The sequence below is a fragment of the Stenella coeruleoalba genome, assembly GCF_951394435.1.
Source record: "Stenella coeruleoalba genome assembly, chromosome: 15".
Taxonomy (NCBI): domain Eukaryota; kingdom Metazoa; phylum Chordata; class Mammalia; order Artiodactyla; family Delphinidae; genus Stenella; species Stenella coeruleoalba.
In genome coordinates, this window is record NC_137161.1 from 175101 (window position 1) to 195043 (window position 19943).

Consider the following 19943-nt stretch of genomic DNA (forward strand, 5'->3'; position numbering starts at 1 on the left):
ACGGTGTTTAGGAAAAACTGGAATTTTCAATGAAAAAGGGAAAAAAAGCTCATTTACAATAGCACCTCAATACTTTTAAGTCTGGACCACGACCCTCTGACCCTGACACTAAATCCTGCCCCTGGCCCTGGCCTGACCCCAACGCCGACCCTGAACCCTCATCCTCACCCCCTGCTGCCCCACAAGATATGATGCCATTACCCAATATCTTTCATTTAACGTTTTGACGATATGGGGAAATCGTGCCAGGAAACTAACCAGACCCTCCAGACGCCTTTGCTCTCATGTAGCCAGACGCCGTCTATTCCAGCTTCCTGTGTTTAACCACATACCACGCCTCCCCTAGGCGTGCCAGAATGCTACAGACTTCAGCAATAATGCAAACGGTGAAAGAAAGCACAGGATTCTAATTTTTTTTTTTTTTTTTTTTTTTGCGGTACGCGGGCCTCTCACCATTGTGGCCTCTCCCGTTGCGGAGCACAGGCTCCGGACGCGCAGGCTCAGCGGCCATGGCTCACGGGCCCAGCCGCTCCACGGCATGTGGGATCTTCCCGGACCGGGGCACGAACCCGCGTCCCCTGCATCGGCAGGCGGACTCCCAACCACTGCGCCACCAGGGAAGCCCTGATTCTAATTTTTTAAAGTTTATTTTAAAACATTTTTGAAAAAAAAAATGTAGCCAAGAATTTTAATTCCACACAGAAAACAGAAGCAATGCCAAGAAGGCTGAAGTGCCGTAACTACCTTTATTGGTATCGCTTGTGTATCAGTTCATCAAAACCTTTGTTTCATATTTCTCGCATTAATCCCCTGAAAGTTCCAGATGGGCAAAAATACTTTCAAATACGCAGCTGGCTTCTGTCTTATGTGCTTAATATTATACGTTTGTTACTTGTTTTGCACATGTCTATGGCTGCACTACTTGCAAGACGAAAGTCACATATAAAAACACAGACTAATCGAAACACAAAAGTCAGCCATTGTCTAGAATGTGGTTTACAATACAGAGCTTGCAGACAACACAGACTATATATATAAGTCATCTGTCTGAAAACAGAAAGTAGTGTCTCAGACTGACTCCGGAGAAAGGTGCTGACACACAGGGAAACTCACTGATGATTCTCCTTTATGTTTATTAGATAGATCAATACCAAATTATTTCACATATATTATATTCAATATCTATATATATATATCTTGTAACCAAATTCTGGTTTAAAAGTCACAAACCAACATGTAAATACAAAATGTTAGGAAAGGTTTAACATACATAGGGGAAAACATGTCTTATGCCTCGCAAAGACTTTCTACAATCTAGCATAAAGGCAAATGTGGTTGAAAAAAAGGAAATCCATATACAATTACAGAAAAACATTTAGTCAAGCCACCTAATATAAAATATTTCAGATATCATGTCCAAAAACGTCCACGTGTTGCAGAGGTCTCTACAAATCAATTAGAATGACGTCAACAAGATCTGCAAACCGAAGTCTTAGCAAGTAAACGTGACTCATGCTTTTCTCTCTGAGACAATGAGGCTTGACGTTCAGTTAAAGGCAGGTAAACACGACTATGAAGAAACCCTTCTTTACAACAGCTTAACGGTACCCATTTAGGGCAATACACCCGCTTTCCCAGCTATGTGTGCACGCAGTGTTCTGTGATAAAATGACTCAGTTACTTTAAAAAAGCATAAATGGCAAAACAAAATAACCAGAACTCCGCGAAGCTGGTAAAACCACAAAGACACTGAAATCCAGCAACACCTGAGAGGCTGAGAGATCAAATGAATCATAAAATCTGGATGACTCTGATTTGGGGTTTAACTTTGGTTAAAACTGAAAAGTCTGAAAAGAACCAATGTTTTGGAAGAAGCAGTGTCACTTGTAAACATCCTGCCACCTAACTAAAAGGACGGCCTCTTCTTCTAGACCCACGACTTAATAAGACAGGAAGCTCTCAACACACAGCGCTGGAGAAGATGGATTCCACAAGTCAAACTTGAGTGAAACTGTTCTAATGCAATGTACCAAACACGCGTTTGTTCTTAGGAAAAATTACAAAACTAACAAATATTTTTCTCCAGAATTATAAAAGATAAAATCTATGAATCAGTACTGTTATGTGATTACAGAACAATAGCCAACTGAAAAAAAAAACAAAACACCAACCCACAGGCCGTCTACACCGTCCCCAATCCATTTCCTGCAGCCAGTACTTCCCACCTGCTCTGAGGACTGAGCCTTAGACACCGTTGACTGTATTTAAAGTTGAGTCAACAGTACTCTCTGTCTCTGGGGCAAAAGTAATGCAGCTCATTACTTACACACAACACTTGTTTCATTCTTCAGGACTTTCTTTGACGGGATTACTCAATGTTGGTTACTTTAAAGGTAACAAAAGGTGTCAGAAAAAAATGCCTTGGAATTCTTTTGCAATTCCACAAAGACACCTGGCAATCTGATACGTTCATTCCTCTCCCCATCACAATTTTTGTTTTTTAAAATTACAATTGACAACTCACGTAAGATGTAATTAATTTACTTAAAATAAGAGAGGGCTTTTCAATCAAGTATCCACGTTCCAAATAACTAAAACATTTAGTTAAATCTTTTAAATTAATCTTTTAATAAATCTTTAATTACTCGGTGCCAGTAATTAAGAGGTTGATTCCGTAAAATTCAAACTTGCACATAGGCGTGTCCCACTCAGAAAAGATTTCATACACTTAGCAACTTGTGCTTTTTGTCTCACCTTTTATAAGAAACACAGATTAATTTCAACTTCAGTTTTCCTTTCTGATGCAGACACGTGTACCTTGTGTAAGAAACGGTCTCCAGGCCACCTCCACGTGTAGACCTCAGCATTTCCTGAGAGTGTGAAGTCAACCCCTCCTCCAGGAGACTCTCGCCCTTTTGAGACATTCCCCCTTGCACCTTATGTTTGTCAGACTGTGTTTACAGAAATCAGATGACTGGATGAAAACTCTACAGGACAGTCAAGGACAGACGAGAAGACGAGATGCAGAGCGGGAGCCCCTTCCTCCTCCAGTGCACCTGCTGCGGGCAGCCCTCCAGGAAGGCTTGGCCTCCTCCCCTGGACCACAGACTTACTTTTCTCTGTAATAAAGCAGGTAGTACTTCAGGGGATCTGGCAGAGGGAGACTCAGGACCTTCTCACGCAGGAAGTTCACCGGGGGCTCGGGCTTGGTGTCCGGCGGGGTTGTCACCTCTTCTTCTTGCCGCTCGTCTTCCAGGTCTCCGCAGCTGGTGTCATCAGAGGGGTTGGAGAGCCGACTGGCAAACACCTCTTTGTCCAAAAAGACAATCGTTTCCATTCGGCGGCGGCGAACTCTCCTCCGTTTAAACCTGGGAGTGTTCTTCAGTCCGTTCCCGTTTTTGTTCACAGCTTCCTGGTGGATGACCTTCTTAATGGTGCCCCGGATGGCAATGCGCGCCAGGTCCTGGAGGCTGCGAACCGCCAGGGGTGCTGTGCAGACAGCGAGACCGTCAGCCTCACCCTCGTGACACCACAAGGTCTAGACACCTGAGAAAATTCTAACCACATTTTCATTTACTGGCATATTTACAAACACATTACAAGAATAGGACAGTGCAACTAACACACCATTGTAAAGCAATTATACCCCAATAAAGATGTTAAAAAAAAAAAAAGAATAGGACAGTGCTGTAGGCCAATGTTAATTATACTCTAATTTGCATTCATATGGTATTTTTCAAAAGATATTTTCAAATGCACTGACCTTTAAATCAGATAAGAAAAGGAAGCAGTACTGCTTGGCTAATCAATCAATGGAAGAATAAGAACCAGGGTTACAGCGTTTGGTTCTTTGACAACCGGCTTCATTTCCCTATTTGCCGTGTTCAGTGATGCATTGTCTCATCCAGTAGAAATACAGTGACCACATGGCTCTACAATTCTTTTATCTGTTTTAATATTTGCACAGTATTTCAGAAATTTAAGAATTTGTCCCTTTTTTATTAAAGTAGAGAAAAAGCAGTTCCAAAACATTTTTAAGAACAAAAGTCCCAAAGCACATCAAGGAAAACTAAACTCTGGTAATGAAAGCTCAAGTTGGGCAACCGTGTAGGCAATACACACACGGCAACACAAGGGCTCTTCCGAGGGGAGAGGATCACCGGGGGCCACGTGCTTACATGCATGACACTGCAAGTCAGCACCACTTCTTACCCCCCGAACCTAACTTCTCCAAAAAGTAACAACGCAAACTATCCGGAGGGCTCCTCTGCTGCCCACACCTCTGACCAGAATCACAGAGGCCCGAGCAGAACCTGCTCAGCGCCCAATGCCCTGGAGGCGCCCCCGGCTCGCAGCACCCTCCTCCCCTTTGTCAGGACACTGCACTCCCCGGCCCTCACGCTCCGCCACGCCGAGCAGGAGGGGGTGGCAGCACTCCTCCCCCGCCACTCCACTTGTTGTTGCCCCCTTCTCAGACCTCCCAAGGGCCAGCTCTGGCCTCTCCAGCTCACCCCGAGGTGCCGTCGGTGGGGGCCGCCTCATCCCCTGGCCTCCTCCTCTTCCACCCAGCCCGGCGAGCTCCTCTCCGCTTATCCTATTAGTCCTTGGTTTGACATCCATCCCGTGGCTTCAAATAACACAGGGCAGCCAAAGGCTCCCCAGGTTCTAACCCAGTGCTGCTGGGGTCAGGGCCTCCGGCAGACCCGCCTCCAGAGCATGCCAGCCACCTCAGGCCCACCTCCCTCCTCAGACAGGCCCTACACGCCTCCTGAGCCCCTGCCACTGGAGCCCCGTGTCTTAGCTTCAGTCTTTATCTCTTGCCCAGAAAATCCCAGCGGCCTCCTGACCAGCTCAGCCTGCAGTCTGGTCACTCACCCGTCCATCCGAGAGCTGACCCCATCCCCTGTGCAGCACACGACCACATCCTCACGGCCTCCGTGCGCACTGCCCTCATCGACGTGACTCTACTCGTCTAAGAACCTCTGGTCCGGGAGACAAGATCACAAGTTCCCTTCAGGAGCCCTAAATAGCATCGACATTGTTCATTGTGCCACGTTTGCTTTGAAGCTTCAAAACCCCCATCTCGGGGTACCCTCCACGTCTTCATGATTCTTACCCAGGCATGATCAAGACACTTGTCGTAGATCCCACCTGTGACCTCACCTTCTGAAACTCTGCAGGGGCTCTGGAAGGCCGTGCCCTCCCCACCCACGGGCAGTGCCTGCCTACCCATTCCGGTGGGATTTTCAGGGAGCACACATTTGACGAATTCACCCTCCCCTGACCACCAGGGAATCCAGAATACAGAAGTGCCACATCTTCTATTTAGAGTTTTTTTTGGGGGGGGGTTGTTTTTTATTTTTTGGCTGCGTTGGGTCTTCGTTGCTGCGCGCGGGCTTTCTCTAGTTGCGGCGAGCAGAGGCTACTCTTCATTGCAGTGCTCAGGATTCTCATCGCGGTGGCTTCTCTTATTACAGAGCACGGGCTCTAGGTGTGCGGGCTTCAGTAGTTGTGGCACATGGGCTCCGTAGTTGTGGCTCGAGGGCTCTAGAGCGCAGGCTCAGTGGTTGTGGCGCACGGGCTTAGTTGCTCCGCGGCATGTGGGATCTTCCCGGGCCAGGGCTCGAACCTGTGTCCCCTGCACTGGCAGGTGGATTCTTAACCACTGTGTCACCAGGGAAGTCCCCACATCTTCTATTTAAAACATGGGATGGACTCTACCACCTACATGATAAACTCGGGTCTAACCCACCTGCCCACCTCACGTTCCCACGACCCCCACTCTGGCGAGCTCCTCTCCGCTTACGCCTGTTAGTCCTTGGTTTGACATCCATCCCGTGGCTTCAAATAACACAGGGCAGCCAAACGCTGCTAACCCTAACCCTGACCCTGACCCTGACCCTGACCCTAACCCGGACGTCCCCGGCATACGTGCCCCGCACACCAGCGACGTCCAGCTCACGGCCAGTGTGCCTCTGCTCACGCTCCTCTTCCCTTCTCTTTCTTTCTAGGGGTTCCTTTTCATCCTTGAATAGCAAGCACAAACATCCTAAAATAACCCGAAATAGGCTAAACGTAGACTATAATTTTTTGAGTGACTTTTTAAACATCACTTGTAAAACTTTAAAGGCTTCAATGGGTGGAAAAGTGTTCTTTAACATTAGAAGGTTTCTTATGAATTTTATTTCTCTTCAAATTCTAACGACAGTGAAAAGATCTAAACAGTAAGCAAGAATCTTCATACTCACGTAACTGGACAAGTCGTGATTCTCCTGACTCCGACTGGCAGGGCTGGACGAGTGGAGCAAAAGACACAGCCAGAATCTTTTTGGTTTCCCAGGCGGAAGGACCCGTCCGAGTTATCTTAGTCAACTATCCCAGAGACAAAACGAGAAGATTCAGAAGGTCGGACTACTGGGAGTGCCGATTTAAATATAATCATTCCTATACACAACCTGAAAAAACACAGACACTAAAAATGAAAAACCCTGACAATACGGGCCTGCAATGTGCCCATAATGCGATGTGACAAGAATTACACGTAACTTAATGATATTCTTGCAAATATACTCAAGCTTCTAGTACAGAAAATATATCTAACAGGGAAAGAAGTTAACGGGTGACAAGAGGAAACAATCAGAGAAGGAATGTGGGGATTCTGATGAGACAACCTTCTTGGACTCTACAGAAAAAGTGCACGTGGCGGGGGAAACGTAAGGAGATGGGGCGATTCTCAAGTACAAGTCGTTAGAGACCCTCACAACCAGCTGCGATGCTTCAGCCTAACGGAGTCCTGGGCTGTGGTTTCTGGAGGGTGGGAACCGGAAAGAGACCATCTCGCCCCCACTGAACAGCAGCGGGAACCTCTCGAAGGCAAATGGCCTGATTGCTTCAACAAATAAATTGCAAGAAAGAAAGAAAACTTGGAGATTAACAACACCAAAGAGGCAATCCACCAAGTGCAGGACACAGCCCTGAACGGGGTCCCATTCAAGTAAGCTGTTCAGCCTGGTTTTGAGACAATCAGGAAAACCTGAATGCTAGCTGGACGCTTCAAGATATTAAGGAATTACTATTAACTTTTTTAGGCTGATAACGGTTTTGTTATGAAGTTTAAAAACACAGAGCCCTTATCTTTTGCAGATACAAACTGAAATATTGAAGAATATTTTCTTTCTTTTTTTTTTTTATTAAGGACGTTCACTACAGTCTTTACATAACAGTAAATAACAATAAAAACGACATACAACCTAATGTCTGATTATAGGAGCCAGATAATTAACTGGTCAATGGTTCAGCCGGCTACCACATAAGCACTAAAAAACGATGATGTGGAATATTAAGTAACTTAAAATCATATTCACAAACTCTGTTAAGTAAAACACCTTAGTGTACAATAACCTTTTTGAAAGGATACAGACTAAGAGGAGAGGGCTACAAGAATCGCACGCTAACAGTCTTTAGGGACTGTGAATAGTTTTTCTTAATGTTCACAGCTTCTGGATTTTCTAAAATAAATAATTACTTTTCAAACAAAATGAATTGAATGCTAATATTTTAAAACTGAAGAAAATTTCACCAAAGCGCACAGTCTCCTAACATTTGTCGTTTCTGTTTTTCCTAGTTGTTTGGGACGGATAGGTTGCTCACTTATTGCAATCTGTTTTCCCAATGAAACACAGTATCTAAAACATACAGAAACATGCGTAGCCAAGTAGACCTGGACAAGATTCCCACTCAGCAAGGGGTTCTGTAGAGTACCCGCCACCGTGGAATTTAACAATTAGACGAGCTACCAAAGTAGAATTACTCTAAGATTTTTTTTATGTGTACTGTAATTCCAATACTAGAAAAAGCATAAAAGAATAGCTAAGGGAGGGCGGGGGGAGGAGGGGGAGAGGAGAGAAAAGACGAGGAGGGAGGAGAGAGAGGGCGGCAGGTCAGCCTTGCAGTGCAGGCTCTGGGATGCCCGCCTGAGTCAGGACCTGCCCCGCCTTGGCTGCCTCTACGGCCTGTCTCCTCCTCAGTGAAATGGAGGGCATTGTTACAAGAGTTACGAAGGAAAGTGCACGTCAGATCCCCGGAACCGACGCTGGCAGGCAGCTAAGTGTGCAAAACCGTGGGTTACGTGGGGACCTGACCTTCTCTTCCAGCGGCATGACCAGGACGCCCCCGACTTTGAGGAGGCTCTTCATGTACCCCTCGTGCTGCTTCTGCACGCCTGCCCCGCAGTACACCCGGTCATACTGAGAGCAGCCTGGAGAGATCTCCAGGCAATTGCCGGTGACGAAGGAGGGCTCGCAGAAGTCAAACCTGAAGCAAACAATGTTTTCCACAACTAAATATATCACATTAGAACAAGCCTACATAGTAAATCTACACTAAACACGGGTATGTTTTCATTGCACAATCCCACAGCAACATAGCAAAATCAGAGGCAGAAGCTGGACACCAGACTTCAGGAAGAATTACGCTAGTAATAAGCAGAACCCTAGAAATTCCAAACCAAATATTGTGAAAGTCAATATCATAGGCGCAATCCAAGCTTAAATCACCCAAGCTCCAAGCATCACTACTGGCTATTTTTATTATCTTATTTTATTATCGTCTATCTTTATTATCTTATTCAAGATCTACTAACCGAATAAAAAGAGGGAAAATTATATTTGGTTTTTCTAAAAATTTTAATCCCTAAAATAAGAACTTTAACGCATTGTTTTAAAATGCAAGAGCCAGCTACATGGCGCCATTTAAAGACAAATGTGGGGCTTCCCTGGGGGTCCAGTGGTTAAGATTCCACGCTCCCAACGCAGGGGACCCAGGTTCGAGCCCTGGTCAGGGAACTAAGGTCCCACATATTGCAACTAAGCCCATGCACCACAACTAGAGAAGCCCACACGCCGCAACTAGAAAGCCTGCACAGCCAAAATAAATAAATAAATTTAAAATAAAAAAATAAAGACAAATGCAACAATTCCATTTTGCAAACAAGTAGGCGATAAAATGTTGTCTCTACTGGAAACACGAAAATTGGGAAAAATGAACATTCTATTTGTTCTCTTATACTGGTGAGAAATTACCTTCAGGTATCATATTTAAAAAACTTGGGCTGCCCTGGTGGCGCAGTGGTTAAGAATCCATCTGCCAACGCAGGGGACACGGGTTCGAGCCCTGGTCTGGGAAGATCTCACATGCCGCGGAGCAACTAAGCCCGTGCACCACAACTACGGAGCCTGCGCTCTAAAGCCCGTGTGCCACAACTACTGAGCCAGCGTGTCATAACTTCTGAGCCCACGTGCCACACCTTCTGAAGCCATGCGCCTAGAGCCCGTGCTCCACAACAAGAGAAGCCACCACAGTGAGAAGCCTGCACACCGCAACGAAGAGTAGCCCCTGCTCACCGCAACTAGAGAAAGCCTGTGCACAGCAACGAAGACCCAACGCAGCCATAAATAAATAAATTTGTAAAGAAAATAAAAATTAATAAATAAATGAAAAACGTAAGGCCCTTAAAAACACAAAATATTTTAAGAATAATTAGAACAGATACACACATATCCCTGACTCTCCTGCCACAGTTTAATCATGTTTCCTGGAACACGAACAGTAATAAACTGATTTCTTTCCATTTAATCCAAAGTTTAAGTTATAACTGACACCCAGAACCACAGACAGATTTGATCTTACTTGTCGAAGCTGTCACTCGTCCTGATGAAAAAGTCCAGCTTCTGCTTCGCATACTCTGTCACATCTGAATGGAGTTCCACCCCGTGGTTCACACCAAAAGGACCTAAAAGGTTTCAGGATAAGAAAACATGTAGAATTAGGGCGAGAACCCCTACTCTTTATTTCTGTTTCATAGACTACAACACATTTGATTTGGCATGTATAACTACAGAAATACACGTTATTGGGCCTAAATCACCCAGCCCAATATTTAAATACGCAGGCTGGCCTCTGCTCGCCACATCACCAATACTCTTTCCCACAGCTCCCTAAAGCCTGGACCTCCCTGTCCTCAAACTTCCACGGAATCATTTGAAAATGTAAAAAAGCCAAGGCCTGTAACCAAGAGTTCAAAGTGCCACTAATGAATTAAAGAAGAAACATGTATTTGCAAATGAAAGTGGACACAGGCCTGTTTTCCATCAAAGGTCTCCCCAAACACTCAGATGTGGTGTTTAAGTCTCACAAAATAGGTTTTAATCATCATTAAAATAAAACTATAATTCCAAAATCAAAATGAAACTTTTTTAATCAAAAGAAATTTATCAGTAACTGGAAATAAAGCTGTGAGAAAAGTCAGGAGCCCACTTGATGAAAGCGCTTCCTCCACATACAAACGCCTCTGGGTTAAATCTCGGTGAGAACTATTGACACAAACAGCTTCGTTAAATCTCTGTGTTGTAAGAATCCATTTGTATGAAGGTCGGACTTCCCTGGTGGCGCAGTGGTTAAGAATCCGCCTGCCAACTCAGGGGACACGGGTTCGAGCCCTGGTCCGGGAAGATCCCACATGCCGCAGAGCAACTAAGCCCGTGTGCCACAGCTGCTGAGCCTGCGCTCTAGAGCCCGCAAGCCACAACTACTGAGCCCACGTGCCACAACTACTGAAGCCCATGCACCTAGAGCCCGTACTCTGCAACAAGAGAAGCCACCGCAATGAGAAGCCCACGCACCACAATGAAGAGTAGCCCCCGCTCACCACAACTAGAGAAAACCACGTGCAGCAACGAAAACCCAATACAGCCAAAAATTTTTTTTAAATAAAAAATAAAAATAGGGTTTCCCTGGTGGCACAGTGGTTGGGAGTCCGCCTGCCAGTGCAGGGTACACAGCTTCGAGCCCTGGTCCAGGAGGATCCCACATGCCGCGGAGCAGCTGGGCCCGTGTGCCACGGCTGCTGAGCCAGCGCTCTGGAGCCTGCGAGCCACGGGTGCTGAGCTCGCCTGCCGCAACTGCTGGGGCCCGCATGCCTGGAGCCCGTGCTCCGCAGCAGGACAGGCCACCGCAGTGAGAGGCCCGCGCACCGCAACGAGGAGCGGCCCCCGCTCGCCGCAGCTGGAGAGGGCCCTCGCTCAGTGGCGAAGACGCAATGCAGCCAAAAATAAATTTTAAAAAAAATGCAAAGAAGAAATTAAAAAATAAATTAAATTGAATTAAATTAAAATAAAAACATTTGTATGAAGGTCAAAACAGGTAACGCTCATCTGTGTGATGGAGGTGAGCATCTTCCCCCTTCTGGAGGGGTGGGGTCCTGCTACGGGGCGGTGGCCATGAGGACCTCTGGGGCACAGACTCTTCTCTGCATCTTGTTCTGGGTGATGCTTACATGGAGGTGGATGTAAAAACTCAGCAAGTTCCATGCTTCACACTTGTTACTTTACTACGGGTAAGTTATACCTCAATTTAAAAAAATCTGCATGTGAAAATGAACAGGGCCCATAGGGCTTTATTTAAAAGACATACAGGGACTTCCCTGGCGGTCCAGTGGTTAAGACTTCGCCTTCCAATGCAGGGGGTGCGGGTTCGATCCCTAGTTGGGGAACTAAGATTCCACACGCCTCGGGGCCAAGAAACCAAAACATAAAACAGAAGCAATTCTGTAACAAGTTCAATAAAGACTTTAAAAATGGTCCACATCAAAAACATCTTATAAAAAAATAAATAAAAGACATACATATAAAGTCACAGTGCAGCATTCAACCCTACAGTCCAACAGAAATCCTGGTAAATGCAACCCTCTGTGCGCCCACAGCTTTGCACTCTGCCACTTGGTTCATCTGGCCCCTTCGTGGTGCAGCAGCCTGGCCCCAGGCCCAGGCCTCCCTGCCTCTGCTGGATGACTCACGCGCTCTCCTTTCTCAACACCTGTCACGTACAGAGCTGCTGCTATAACATTCTCTCATCAAAACACAGCCTACGGGCATCCTTGGTGGCTCAGTGGTTAAGAATCCGCCTGCCAATGCAGGGGACATGGGTTCGAGCCCTGGTCCAGGAAGATCCCACATACCGCAGAGCAACTAAGCCCGTGCGCCACAACTACTGAGCCTGCGCTCTACAGCTCGCGAGCCACAACTACTTAGCCCACGTGCCACACCTACTGAAGTCCACTCACCTAGAGTCCACACTCTGCAACAAGATAAGCCACCGCAATGAGAAGTCCGCACACCGCAACAAAGAGTAGCCCTCGCTCACTGCAACTAGAGAAAGCCCGTGCACAGCAAGAATAAATAAAAACTAACTAAATAAATAAATAACCCAACGCTGCCAAAAATAAATAAATAAATAAAATATCATAAAAAAAGAATAAACATGGTTATAAAAAGAAAAACCACAGCCTACTTGAGAAGTCACATTTCCAGTGTTTATATCACATCCACATTACTCCGTTTCCATCCCCACTGCTCTCTTGGTCACTTGCCAGAGACCAAGAAAACTTGCCTTTTTTCCCCAATCATCATGTTCTCACCAGCCCCTCACCTTTGTTAGGCCCTTATTGAGGACACACCTCCTATTCCCAAGAAGCTTCACACCAGACTAAAAACACATATCCCCTGACCCACCCCAATAAAAAGAACTAAAAGCGGAGGGAGTACGGGGGGCGGGCAGAATGGTGGCACCAAAGACACAACACTGAAACTAGTCCCACAAGGCCCCCCAAGCAGAGCATCACACGACACTTTCAGGTTAAGCTGACAAGTGCTGCGTCCTCCCCACCGCCAACTGGGACCTCAAGAAGGGAGCGCCCTCAGCAAAGGGGTGGAGCCACAGAATGAGCACAGGAATGTGGCAGAAAGGCTGCGGTCAGAGAGTAAGAACCCCTAAGTCAAATGAAACACTTCAAGCCTCACATCTGCAGGCACTGGGAGGCCAGCAAGGTTTCCACCTCTGCAGTGATCTGCACGAAGCACCGTCACGGCTGAATGAACCAGACAGGGAGGCCCAGGACACACAGCATCCAGACGGTGAGAACGGTCCAGTGCGCACAGCTTTCTCCCTGCAGATCCAAGATGGCTACCCGTGAATGCAAACTCTCAAGTTACCTCCTTCAAATACATCAGAGCACCACGCAGTGTCCACTGCAGCCGAAAACACAGCTTTCCTTCCTTCAGAACTCTCCTCCCCTAATAACTAGTGAAATTCCCAAGAAAGAGGGGACTCAGAAAAGACAAACAACAACATCAATTGTAAGCCATTTCTTTATAACTTCTACACAACATCAAGTGCAGCAGGTCAGCTGAGGTTTACTTTAAGTCACCTTTTCCTGAGCATTTCATTTCTTTTCAGTAGCATTTCTAATCTAACCAGTTTGATAGCTCCTCCAATTTTTCAGCTCCAACAGAGGGAATTACAATTCACTAATTCTGGAATGATGAATAACCCGGGCTCCCTTTGCAAAGCAGTTTCAATCCAAGTTAAGTTCAAAAAGCATTTAGCTTAAAAAAAAAAAAAACTTCACATTTAATAATCTGAGGGTAGCAATTTATAGCCTAAAGTCAGATGATCAGAATCTCAAAACTTCAGCAAATTCTAAAGTATATGAACTTATAAAGAAACCAAAAGTTTCATTCCATATCCACAAAAAGCAACTGTTACTGCTAAGATTTTCTTAAGTGCCTGTATCAACCACAAAGAAACAATATTGTGATGGACCGCTAATGATTTAAACATGACTTTAAAGCCGTTATTACTTGAAATCGCCGCTATTCGGAATCTTTTTTTTTTTTTTTTTCACAGTTTTTTTTTTTTTTTTTTTTTTAAACATCTTTATTGGAGTATAATTGCTTTACAATGGTATGTTAGTTTCAGCTTCACAACAAAATGAATCAGTTATATATACACATATGTTCCCATATCTCTTCCCGCTTGCGTCTCCCTCCCTCCCACCCTCCCTATCCCACCCCTCCAGGCGGTCACAAAGCACCGAGCTGATCTCCCTGTGCTATGCGGCTGCTTCCCACTAGCTATGACCCGGTAACGATGTTAAGATACTTAAGCCGAAAGCTTTGATATTTAGCAAACCTGGGAAAACAGGCTAAATGGCTTCAAATGAGATAACTTGGGAAATCCTTCCCATCCCTGGAATATATTTAAAAATAAACAACTTAAAGTATTAACTTTTTTAGTATTAAAACAACAAAAACAAAAACTGCTTGGAAGAACTTTAACTTCCAGGGGACTTTAAAGTTAACTACTCCCAGTTTAGAGACCATGACAGGGCAGCCTGAGTGACTGTATTAATCGAGAAATGACCATGAGGTCCGGATTTATACAATGTCTAGGTCCTCCGTCGTCCAAAAGGAGGGTGTGCCGATCAGATGTTGGAGGTGCAGGCTGGGGGGACAGGAAAGCTTCAGAAGGACCCTTCTGTTCCTTATGGGGATTTCTCGATTAATACAATCACCCCCCCACCCAGGGACTGTGTGGACACCACGACGGCCGGGAAGGCCGAGGGCAGTTACAACTCGGTCTCCACAAAAGGACACGCTGCCGGCAGGCTCTCCCTCCTACGTGGGACAGAGCCAGACTCACCGAGGATGAGCCCCACCATGGAGCTGAGGTAGCCGGTGCCGCTGCCCAGGTTCAGGAAGGAAAGGCCAGGCTGCAGGTCCAGGGCCTCCATCACCTCCGAGTAGATGCACGGAGCGGAGAGGTGGATGTTCCCGTGCTTCCACGCCAAGTCCTTGTACGCGTTCTCCTTAAACTCCTCGAGGTAATAGTCGGCGCGGTCAACAGCTCGGAAGGCCTGCTCCACCAGCTCGGAGCGGATGTACTGCGCCGCCTTCAGATGGTCTATCAGCTCGTCGTTGTCTTCACCAGCACTCACCGCGCCTCCCATCTTCGGGACCGCGCTTACAGAAAGCTGCCGCTTTAAGATTTTTAAAAGGGCAATTCATACTAAAGGTTAGAGCGGAGCAATAAAAGTTCTAAACACATACCAATTTCAGATTCTGAATTCTGAAAGTAATACAGATGGAATATATTTAGTCATCACCCACCCCTCCCACCTTACCCTCCTCCACTCCCAAGAATGCCAGATTCAAAAAAAAAAAGTTAAATTTGAAATTCAATTATATCCATCCAAAAATAAGTTTGTAATTTATAGTATGGACTGAATACAGATGAACATGCAATACCTAAAACATAGCTGACGACTTAAAAACATCATTAAAGTATGAATTCAAAACTTTACTAAAAGTCATCATTCTAGAAAGTCAAGCATTTAGGATTAAAATCATCTTGAATATACACCTATCTCTCTTTTTTTTTTTTTTTTGGTCGGGTCTTAGTTGCGGCATGTGGGCTCTTTCATTGCGGCATGCGGGCTTCTCTCTAGTTGTGGCACGTGGGTTTTCTCTCTCTAGTTGTGGCGCGCAGGCTCCAGGGCACGTGGGCTCTGCAGTTTGCAGCACTCAGGCTCTCTAGTTGAGGTACACGAGCTCAGTGGTTATGGTGCCGGGCTTAGTTGCCCCGCTGCATGTGGCATCTTCGTTCCCCGACCAGGGATCAAACCTGCGTCCCTTGTATTGTAAGGCAGATTCTTTACCACTGGACCACCAGGGAAATCCCGAATATGTATCTATCTTAACAGGTATATATCCACATATGGAAAAATCATTGAATGTAAACATAAAAAGAGAGCAGATATGTCTACTAGAAAATCATTCTAATATCAACCTCTTTGAATATTTCAAGTGTTGTAGATCCTTTTTTTGTACATAAATCTTCAAAAGCAAAAAAAAAATTTTTTTTAATTCAGGTCAACAAATAATAAAAAGTTATTCATTGTTCATCTGAAATTCAAATTTACCTTCTGTCTTATATTTTATCCAGCAACTCCACATCCCACATGCGCATAAACACCAAGTCAAGCAGTCCATTCAAGCTCCGATCTGGATGTTCTGATGTACAAATTTCAGGCAAAAACAACACCCACAATACCCTCTTCCCCACGAAACATACTGTGACACACACCTCACTGTGACGAACACAGCACCCGTCTCAAGGCTACAGCTTAGGAGCAAGAGAAGCTGCTACTAGAACTCCCTCAACTCCTCGAAGTATCAATACCTACTACACAACCTTTCCAGCTCGTCAACAACGGAAAGTACATTTCCGCTCTCCTCCCAACCGCCTTCAAGAAGACAAAGCAACAGCACGTGTTCCCCTCTGAGCCGGCTACCAGAACACCACGTACCCTCCTCTAGTTCACAGCGAAAATGCTCCTTCACCTGTAGAGGTTTCACTCTTCCTAAACAACTCCAATTTTATACTTACCCTAGGGACTTTTACTTCAAATAAAATGGTAATGTTTACAAAACATTTGATATAAATTGCTGGGAAAAAAGAAAACAGCACTGACTTCCCGGTGGTCCAGCGGGTAAGACTCTGCGCTCCCAACGCAGGGGGCCCGGGTTTGATCCCTGGTCGGGGAACTGGATCCCACATACATGCCACAACTAAGAGTCCACATGCCACAACTAAGAGTCTACATGCCGCAACTAAGAGTTCCAAACACACACACCCCACACACAAAACTGGCAATTGCAGTGGGAGAGATTTCCCCAGGAATGAAAGCCACCGACCACACAGACTTATCTTCAGCTTCTCACAAGGACACAAAATGTGTGAAAGGTGGGACTTTTAATACAAATGCTCTTCTATGTTATGGCTGGAACAGTTCATCTTCATCGTCAAGATTTTAAAGCTGAAGACTTCCCTGGTGGCACAGTGATTAAGAATCCGCCTGCCAACGCAGCAGACGTGGGTTCGAGCCCTGAGCCGGGAAGATCTCACATGACGCAGAGCAACTAAGCAACTACCGAGCCTGCATGCCACAACTACTGAGCCCATTTGCTGCAACTACTGAAGCCCGTGCGCCCTAGTGCCCGTGCTCCACAACAAGAGAAGCCACCGCAATGAGAAGCCCGTGCACCACAACGAAGAGTAGCCCACACTCGCTGCAACTAGAGAAAGCCCACGCACAACAACAAAGACCCAACACAGCCAAAAATAAAAAATTTTTATTTAATTTAAAAAATAAAAATATATAAAATAAATTAAAGATTTTAGAGCTGAATATTAGACTTCCAAATCATTACGATCTTCCAATTATTAGATTCTCACCCCCACTCTAAATTGTTTCAGAGTCCTTCCTGCTTACACTCCAGGGCAGTTAACTCAGCCAGATGGGATAAAGTGCTAATGAGGTCAAGTTTAATCCTGGGCGAGCCACTTAGTTCTGAGGCTAAGGCCTACAGCCCTAGTCTCGGACAGTCATCTTAAAATTGGGGTCACTAGTTAAAAGTCGGGTCATGTTTGCTTGCTTCAGGGAAATGTCTGGCACCCACACATCCTCCAGGACGGACCTGAAAGCCACCTCTTCACCCAGAAGCCTGCAAAGTATAATGTTCTATCCTCAGAAAGCAAACACGAAGTATATGTTGGGTATGTTTCACTGTCTATTAAGTATTTATCCCTTATTTTCAACTTTGCCTCACTTTGAAAGTTTATTCCACGTGCAAAGGCTAGGTTTTTAGTAAAACTAGCAACCAACTACAACCTTTTTACAGGCACCACCTGCCCGTCACGACCTCATTTTGGCTTTACGACATTATTAGACATATTGAGACTGAGAAGTTATTCTCGTGATCACACACTAGTGTGAAAGGACAGGGCTGCCATTCAACCCCGGGCCTATGTTCTTTACCCCACACCAAATACAGCTTTAAAAAATCCTCAAGGGAGCAAAATTCTTTACCAATGAACACACTGGTAACCTCTACCCAAAATGACAGACGAAATAACTACGTGGTAACCCTATCTGCTGCCACTGGTAGGCTGCACGTGATAACCTGTAGGATCTGATATTTACTATTAACTTTCCCTGGCAATCTAACACTCCCTCACACTGCAAACAATCACTGCTTATTACTGACCACGAATGTGATCAGTCCTAACACCACGAAAAACACCAACAACAGGTTAAGAGGTGTCCTTGCCAAACCAAATCTGCACCTACAAGCCACTCAAATTCAATTTTTCCAAGTAACGGCAAGTCATTTTTCGGATGCTGCACTCGACTATACTTTGCAACCCGGAATTCACCGCTCCGCAGTAACCGGGCACCACCCAACAAGAAAGCCTTACTCTAATGCTGCTTCTTCCAAAACCAGCCGTAAGGGCACAGGGAGGAGACGGCGCTCACCCATCTGGAGCAGGACCAGGCATCGGAAGGTCTCAGGTGGACAATCGAGGAGGCTGTGACAGTGGCCAGGCTAACGGAGCATGCAGCTCTGACAGCCGGGGCCAAGATTCAAGTCGACGCTGGGTTTATCAGGCTACTTATTAAGGGCAACATGGACAAAGTAATTCAGCTAGATGAGCTGGGGAGAAGGAACCAAAACCACACCTCCTGCCGCAGGAATAATGGAAGAAATGGAGACTTCTTTCATTTTGAAAACCAAAACTCTCACAAGGAATGCAGAGGGATTTTTTTTTCCAAGTACTCGGAAGGCTGCCATATACACACTATACACGAGCCTGATAAAAGCCAAGCCAGTGGAACACGTGTCGGATGGAGATAATTTCTGCTAAACACACAAAAAAATGCTTTCTAAAACTGGAACTGAAAATACTGACACGTTGTCAGAACGAGGAGTCTCTCCCCGCCAGGGATGTCCCGCGCCAAGTACAAGCAAGGAGGGGGCCCAGGCGCTGGTCTCAGGAGCCGAAACCCACCATCTCCAAGGGCCCCTCCCACCCTAGCGTATGGCTCTATTTCTCCCCAGCAGAGCCACAAGTTCCGACTTGTTTATACAGGAACCTGCCGGTCTACCCAACACTGAGAATGCAGTTGTTTACTTCAGCCCCTCCTTGGTCAAAAAGAACGAAGAAAACGTTGACAAGCACATGAGCGAAGGGGGGAGATAAAGGACTTCTCTGATGTGCAAACATCAACTTGGGAGACACAGGCCCCCGCAAACACAAACAAAACACACGCACCAAAGCCCGGCGAGCTCTCCTTTCCCAACGGAAGGCGTCCTTCAGGTCTTGCCTGAAGCTAAGTCCCCAAGGCTTGAAGGGCCAATACTTCCTTAACAGACTGTCACCTTCTGAAAAGGTACAACCTGTTTCAAACCTTGGTAACTCTCCACTTGCCGTGCTAATCGCAAATGTTTCCTACTTAGTAAGTCAGGGACGAGCGTCTGGAGAATTAAGTCAACCCAAGGGGTGTAACCATGCGCACCTGGAGAGACCTCGGGAACCCCCGGAACGCTGGAGGGCGGACCCCCGGGGAGGGGGGAGGGGCGACGGGAGACGCCTGGGACGCGGAGGGGTGTTTATGCTTGGGGGTGGGGAACGAGAGGACAGCGGAAGAGGACAGGAAGACGGGGAGAGGAGAATGCGGCCCTGGGGGAGGGTCCGGGAACCCGGGACCACGGGAAGGGGAGGGGTGGAGAGGAGGGAGAGAAGGGGAGGGGGCCGAGGGGCCGCACCGCCCCCATACCCCGCTGCAGGCCGGGCCGAGGGCGGCGGCGGCGGCGGCGGCTCAGTACCTCCTGGCTCGGCGGGCCCGCGGAATCGGCCGCTGGGCCGCACCTGCAGCTCTTCTGGCGCCCCTCGCCAGTCCGCCTCCCACTACGCAGCCCCGACCTCCGCCGCCGTAAACATCCACCGCCCCACTGCGCCTGCGCGCCCGAACGCCCTACTGCGCGTGCGCCCGGGTCCAGCGTTTAAAGGGGCAACGGCGCGGCGGAGGGCCCCATCCAGACGTCCCGGCCGGCCACGCGCTCCGCTGGGAGGCGGAAGTCAAAGGGCAGCCGCAGGTGAGCGTTAACTCTTCCGCGCCCCACCGCGAGCCAGGACTCAGCTGTGACCACGACGGGCAGGGCTCACTCCTTGGAAGTGACCTTCCAGGAGGGGACCGACGGGTGAGG

General features: G+C 46.8%; 1 protein-coding gene across 1 annotated transcript; it reads right to left on the reverse strand.

The window, feature by feature from the left end:
* Positions 1-2651: 2651 nt before the first annotated feature.
* PCMTD2 (protein-L-isoaspartate (D-aspartate) O-methyltransferase domain containing 2) lies at positions 2652-19684 on the reverse strand. Its single transcript, XM_079945243.1, has 6 exons — positions 19563-19684; positions 14536-14872; positions 9688-9790; positions 8142-8313; positions 6249-6372; positions 2652-3489 (listed from the first exon to the last, which is right to left on the reverse strand). The coding sequence occupies exons 2-6, from the start codon at positions 14840-14842 to the stop codon at positions 3110-3112; spliced, it is 1086 nt and encodes a 361-aa protein (XP_079801369.1). The 5' UTR covers positions 14843-14872; positions 19563-19684; the 3' UTR covers positions 2652-3109.
* Between the last annotated feature and the right edge of the window lie 259 nt (positions 19685-19943).

Coding starts and splice junctions, on each gene's coding strand:
- PCMTD2 (XM_079945243.1), bottom strand. CDS start 14,842: ATGGGAGGCGCGGTGAGTGCTGGTGAAGACAACGACGAGCTGATAGAC. Junction 9,791..14,535: donor CATGGTGGGGCTCATCCTCG/GTGAGTCTGGCT, acceptor GAAACCTTTTAG/GTCCTTTTGGTGTGAACCAC. Junction 3,490..6,248: donor ATCACGACTTGTCCAGTTAC/GTGAGTATGAAG, acceptor CTGTCTGCACAG/CACCCCTGGCGGTTCGCAGC.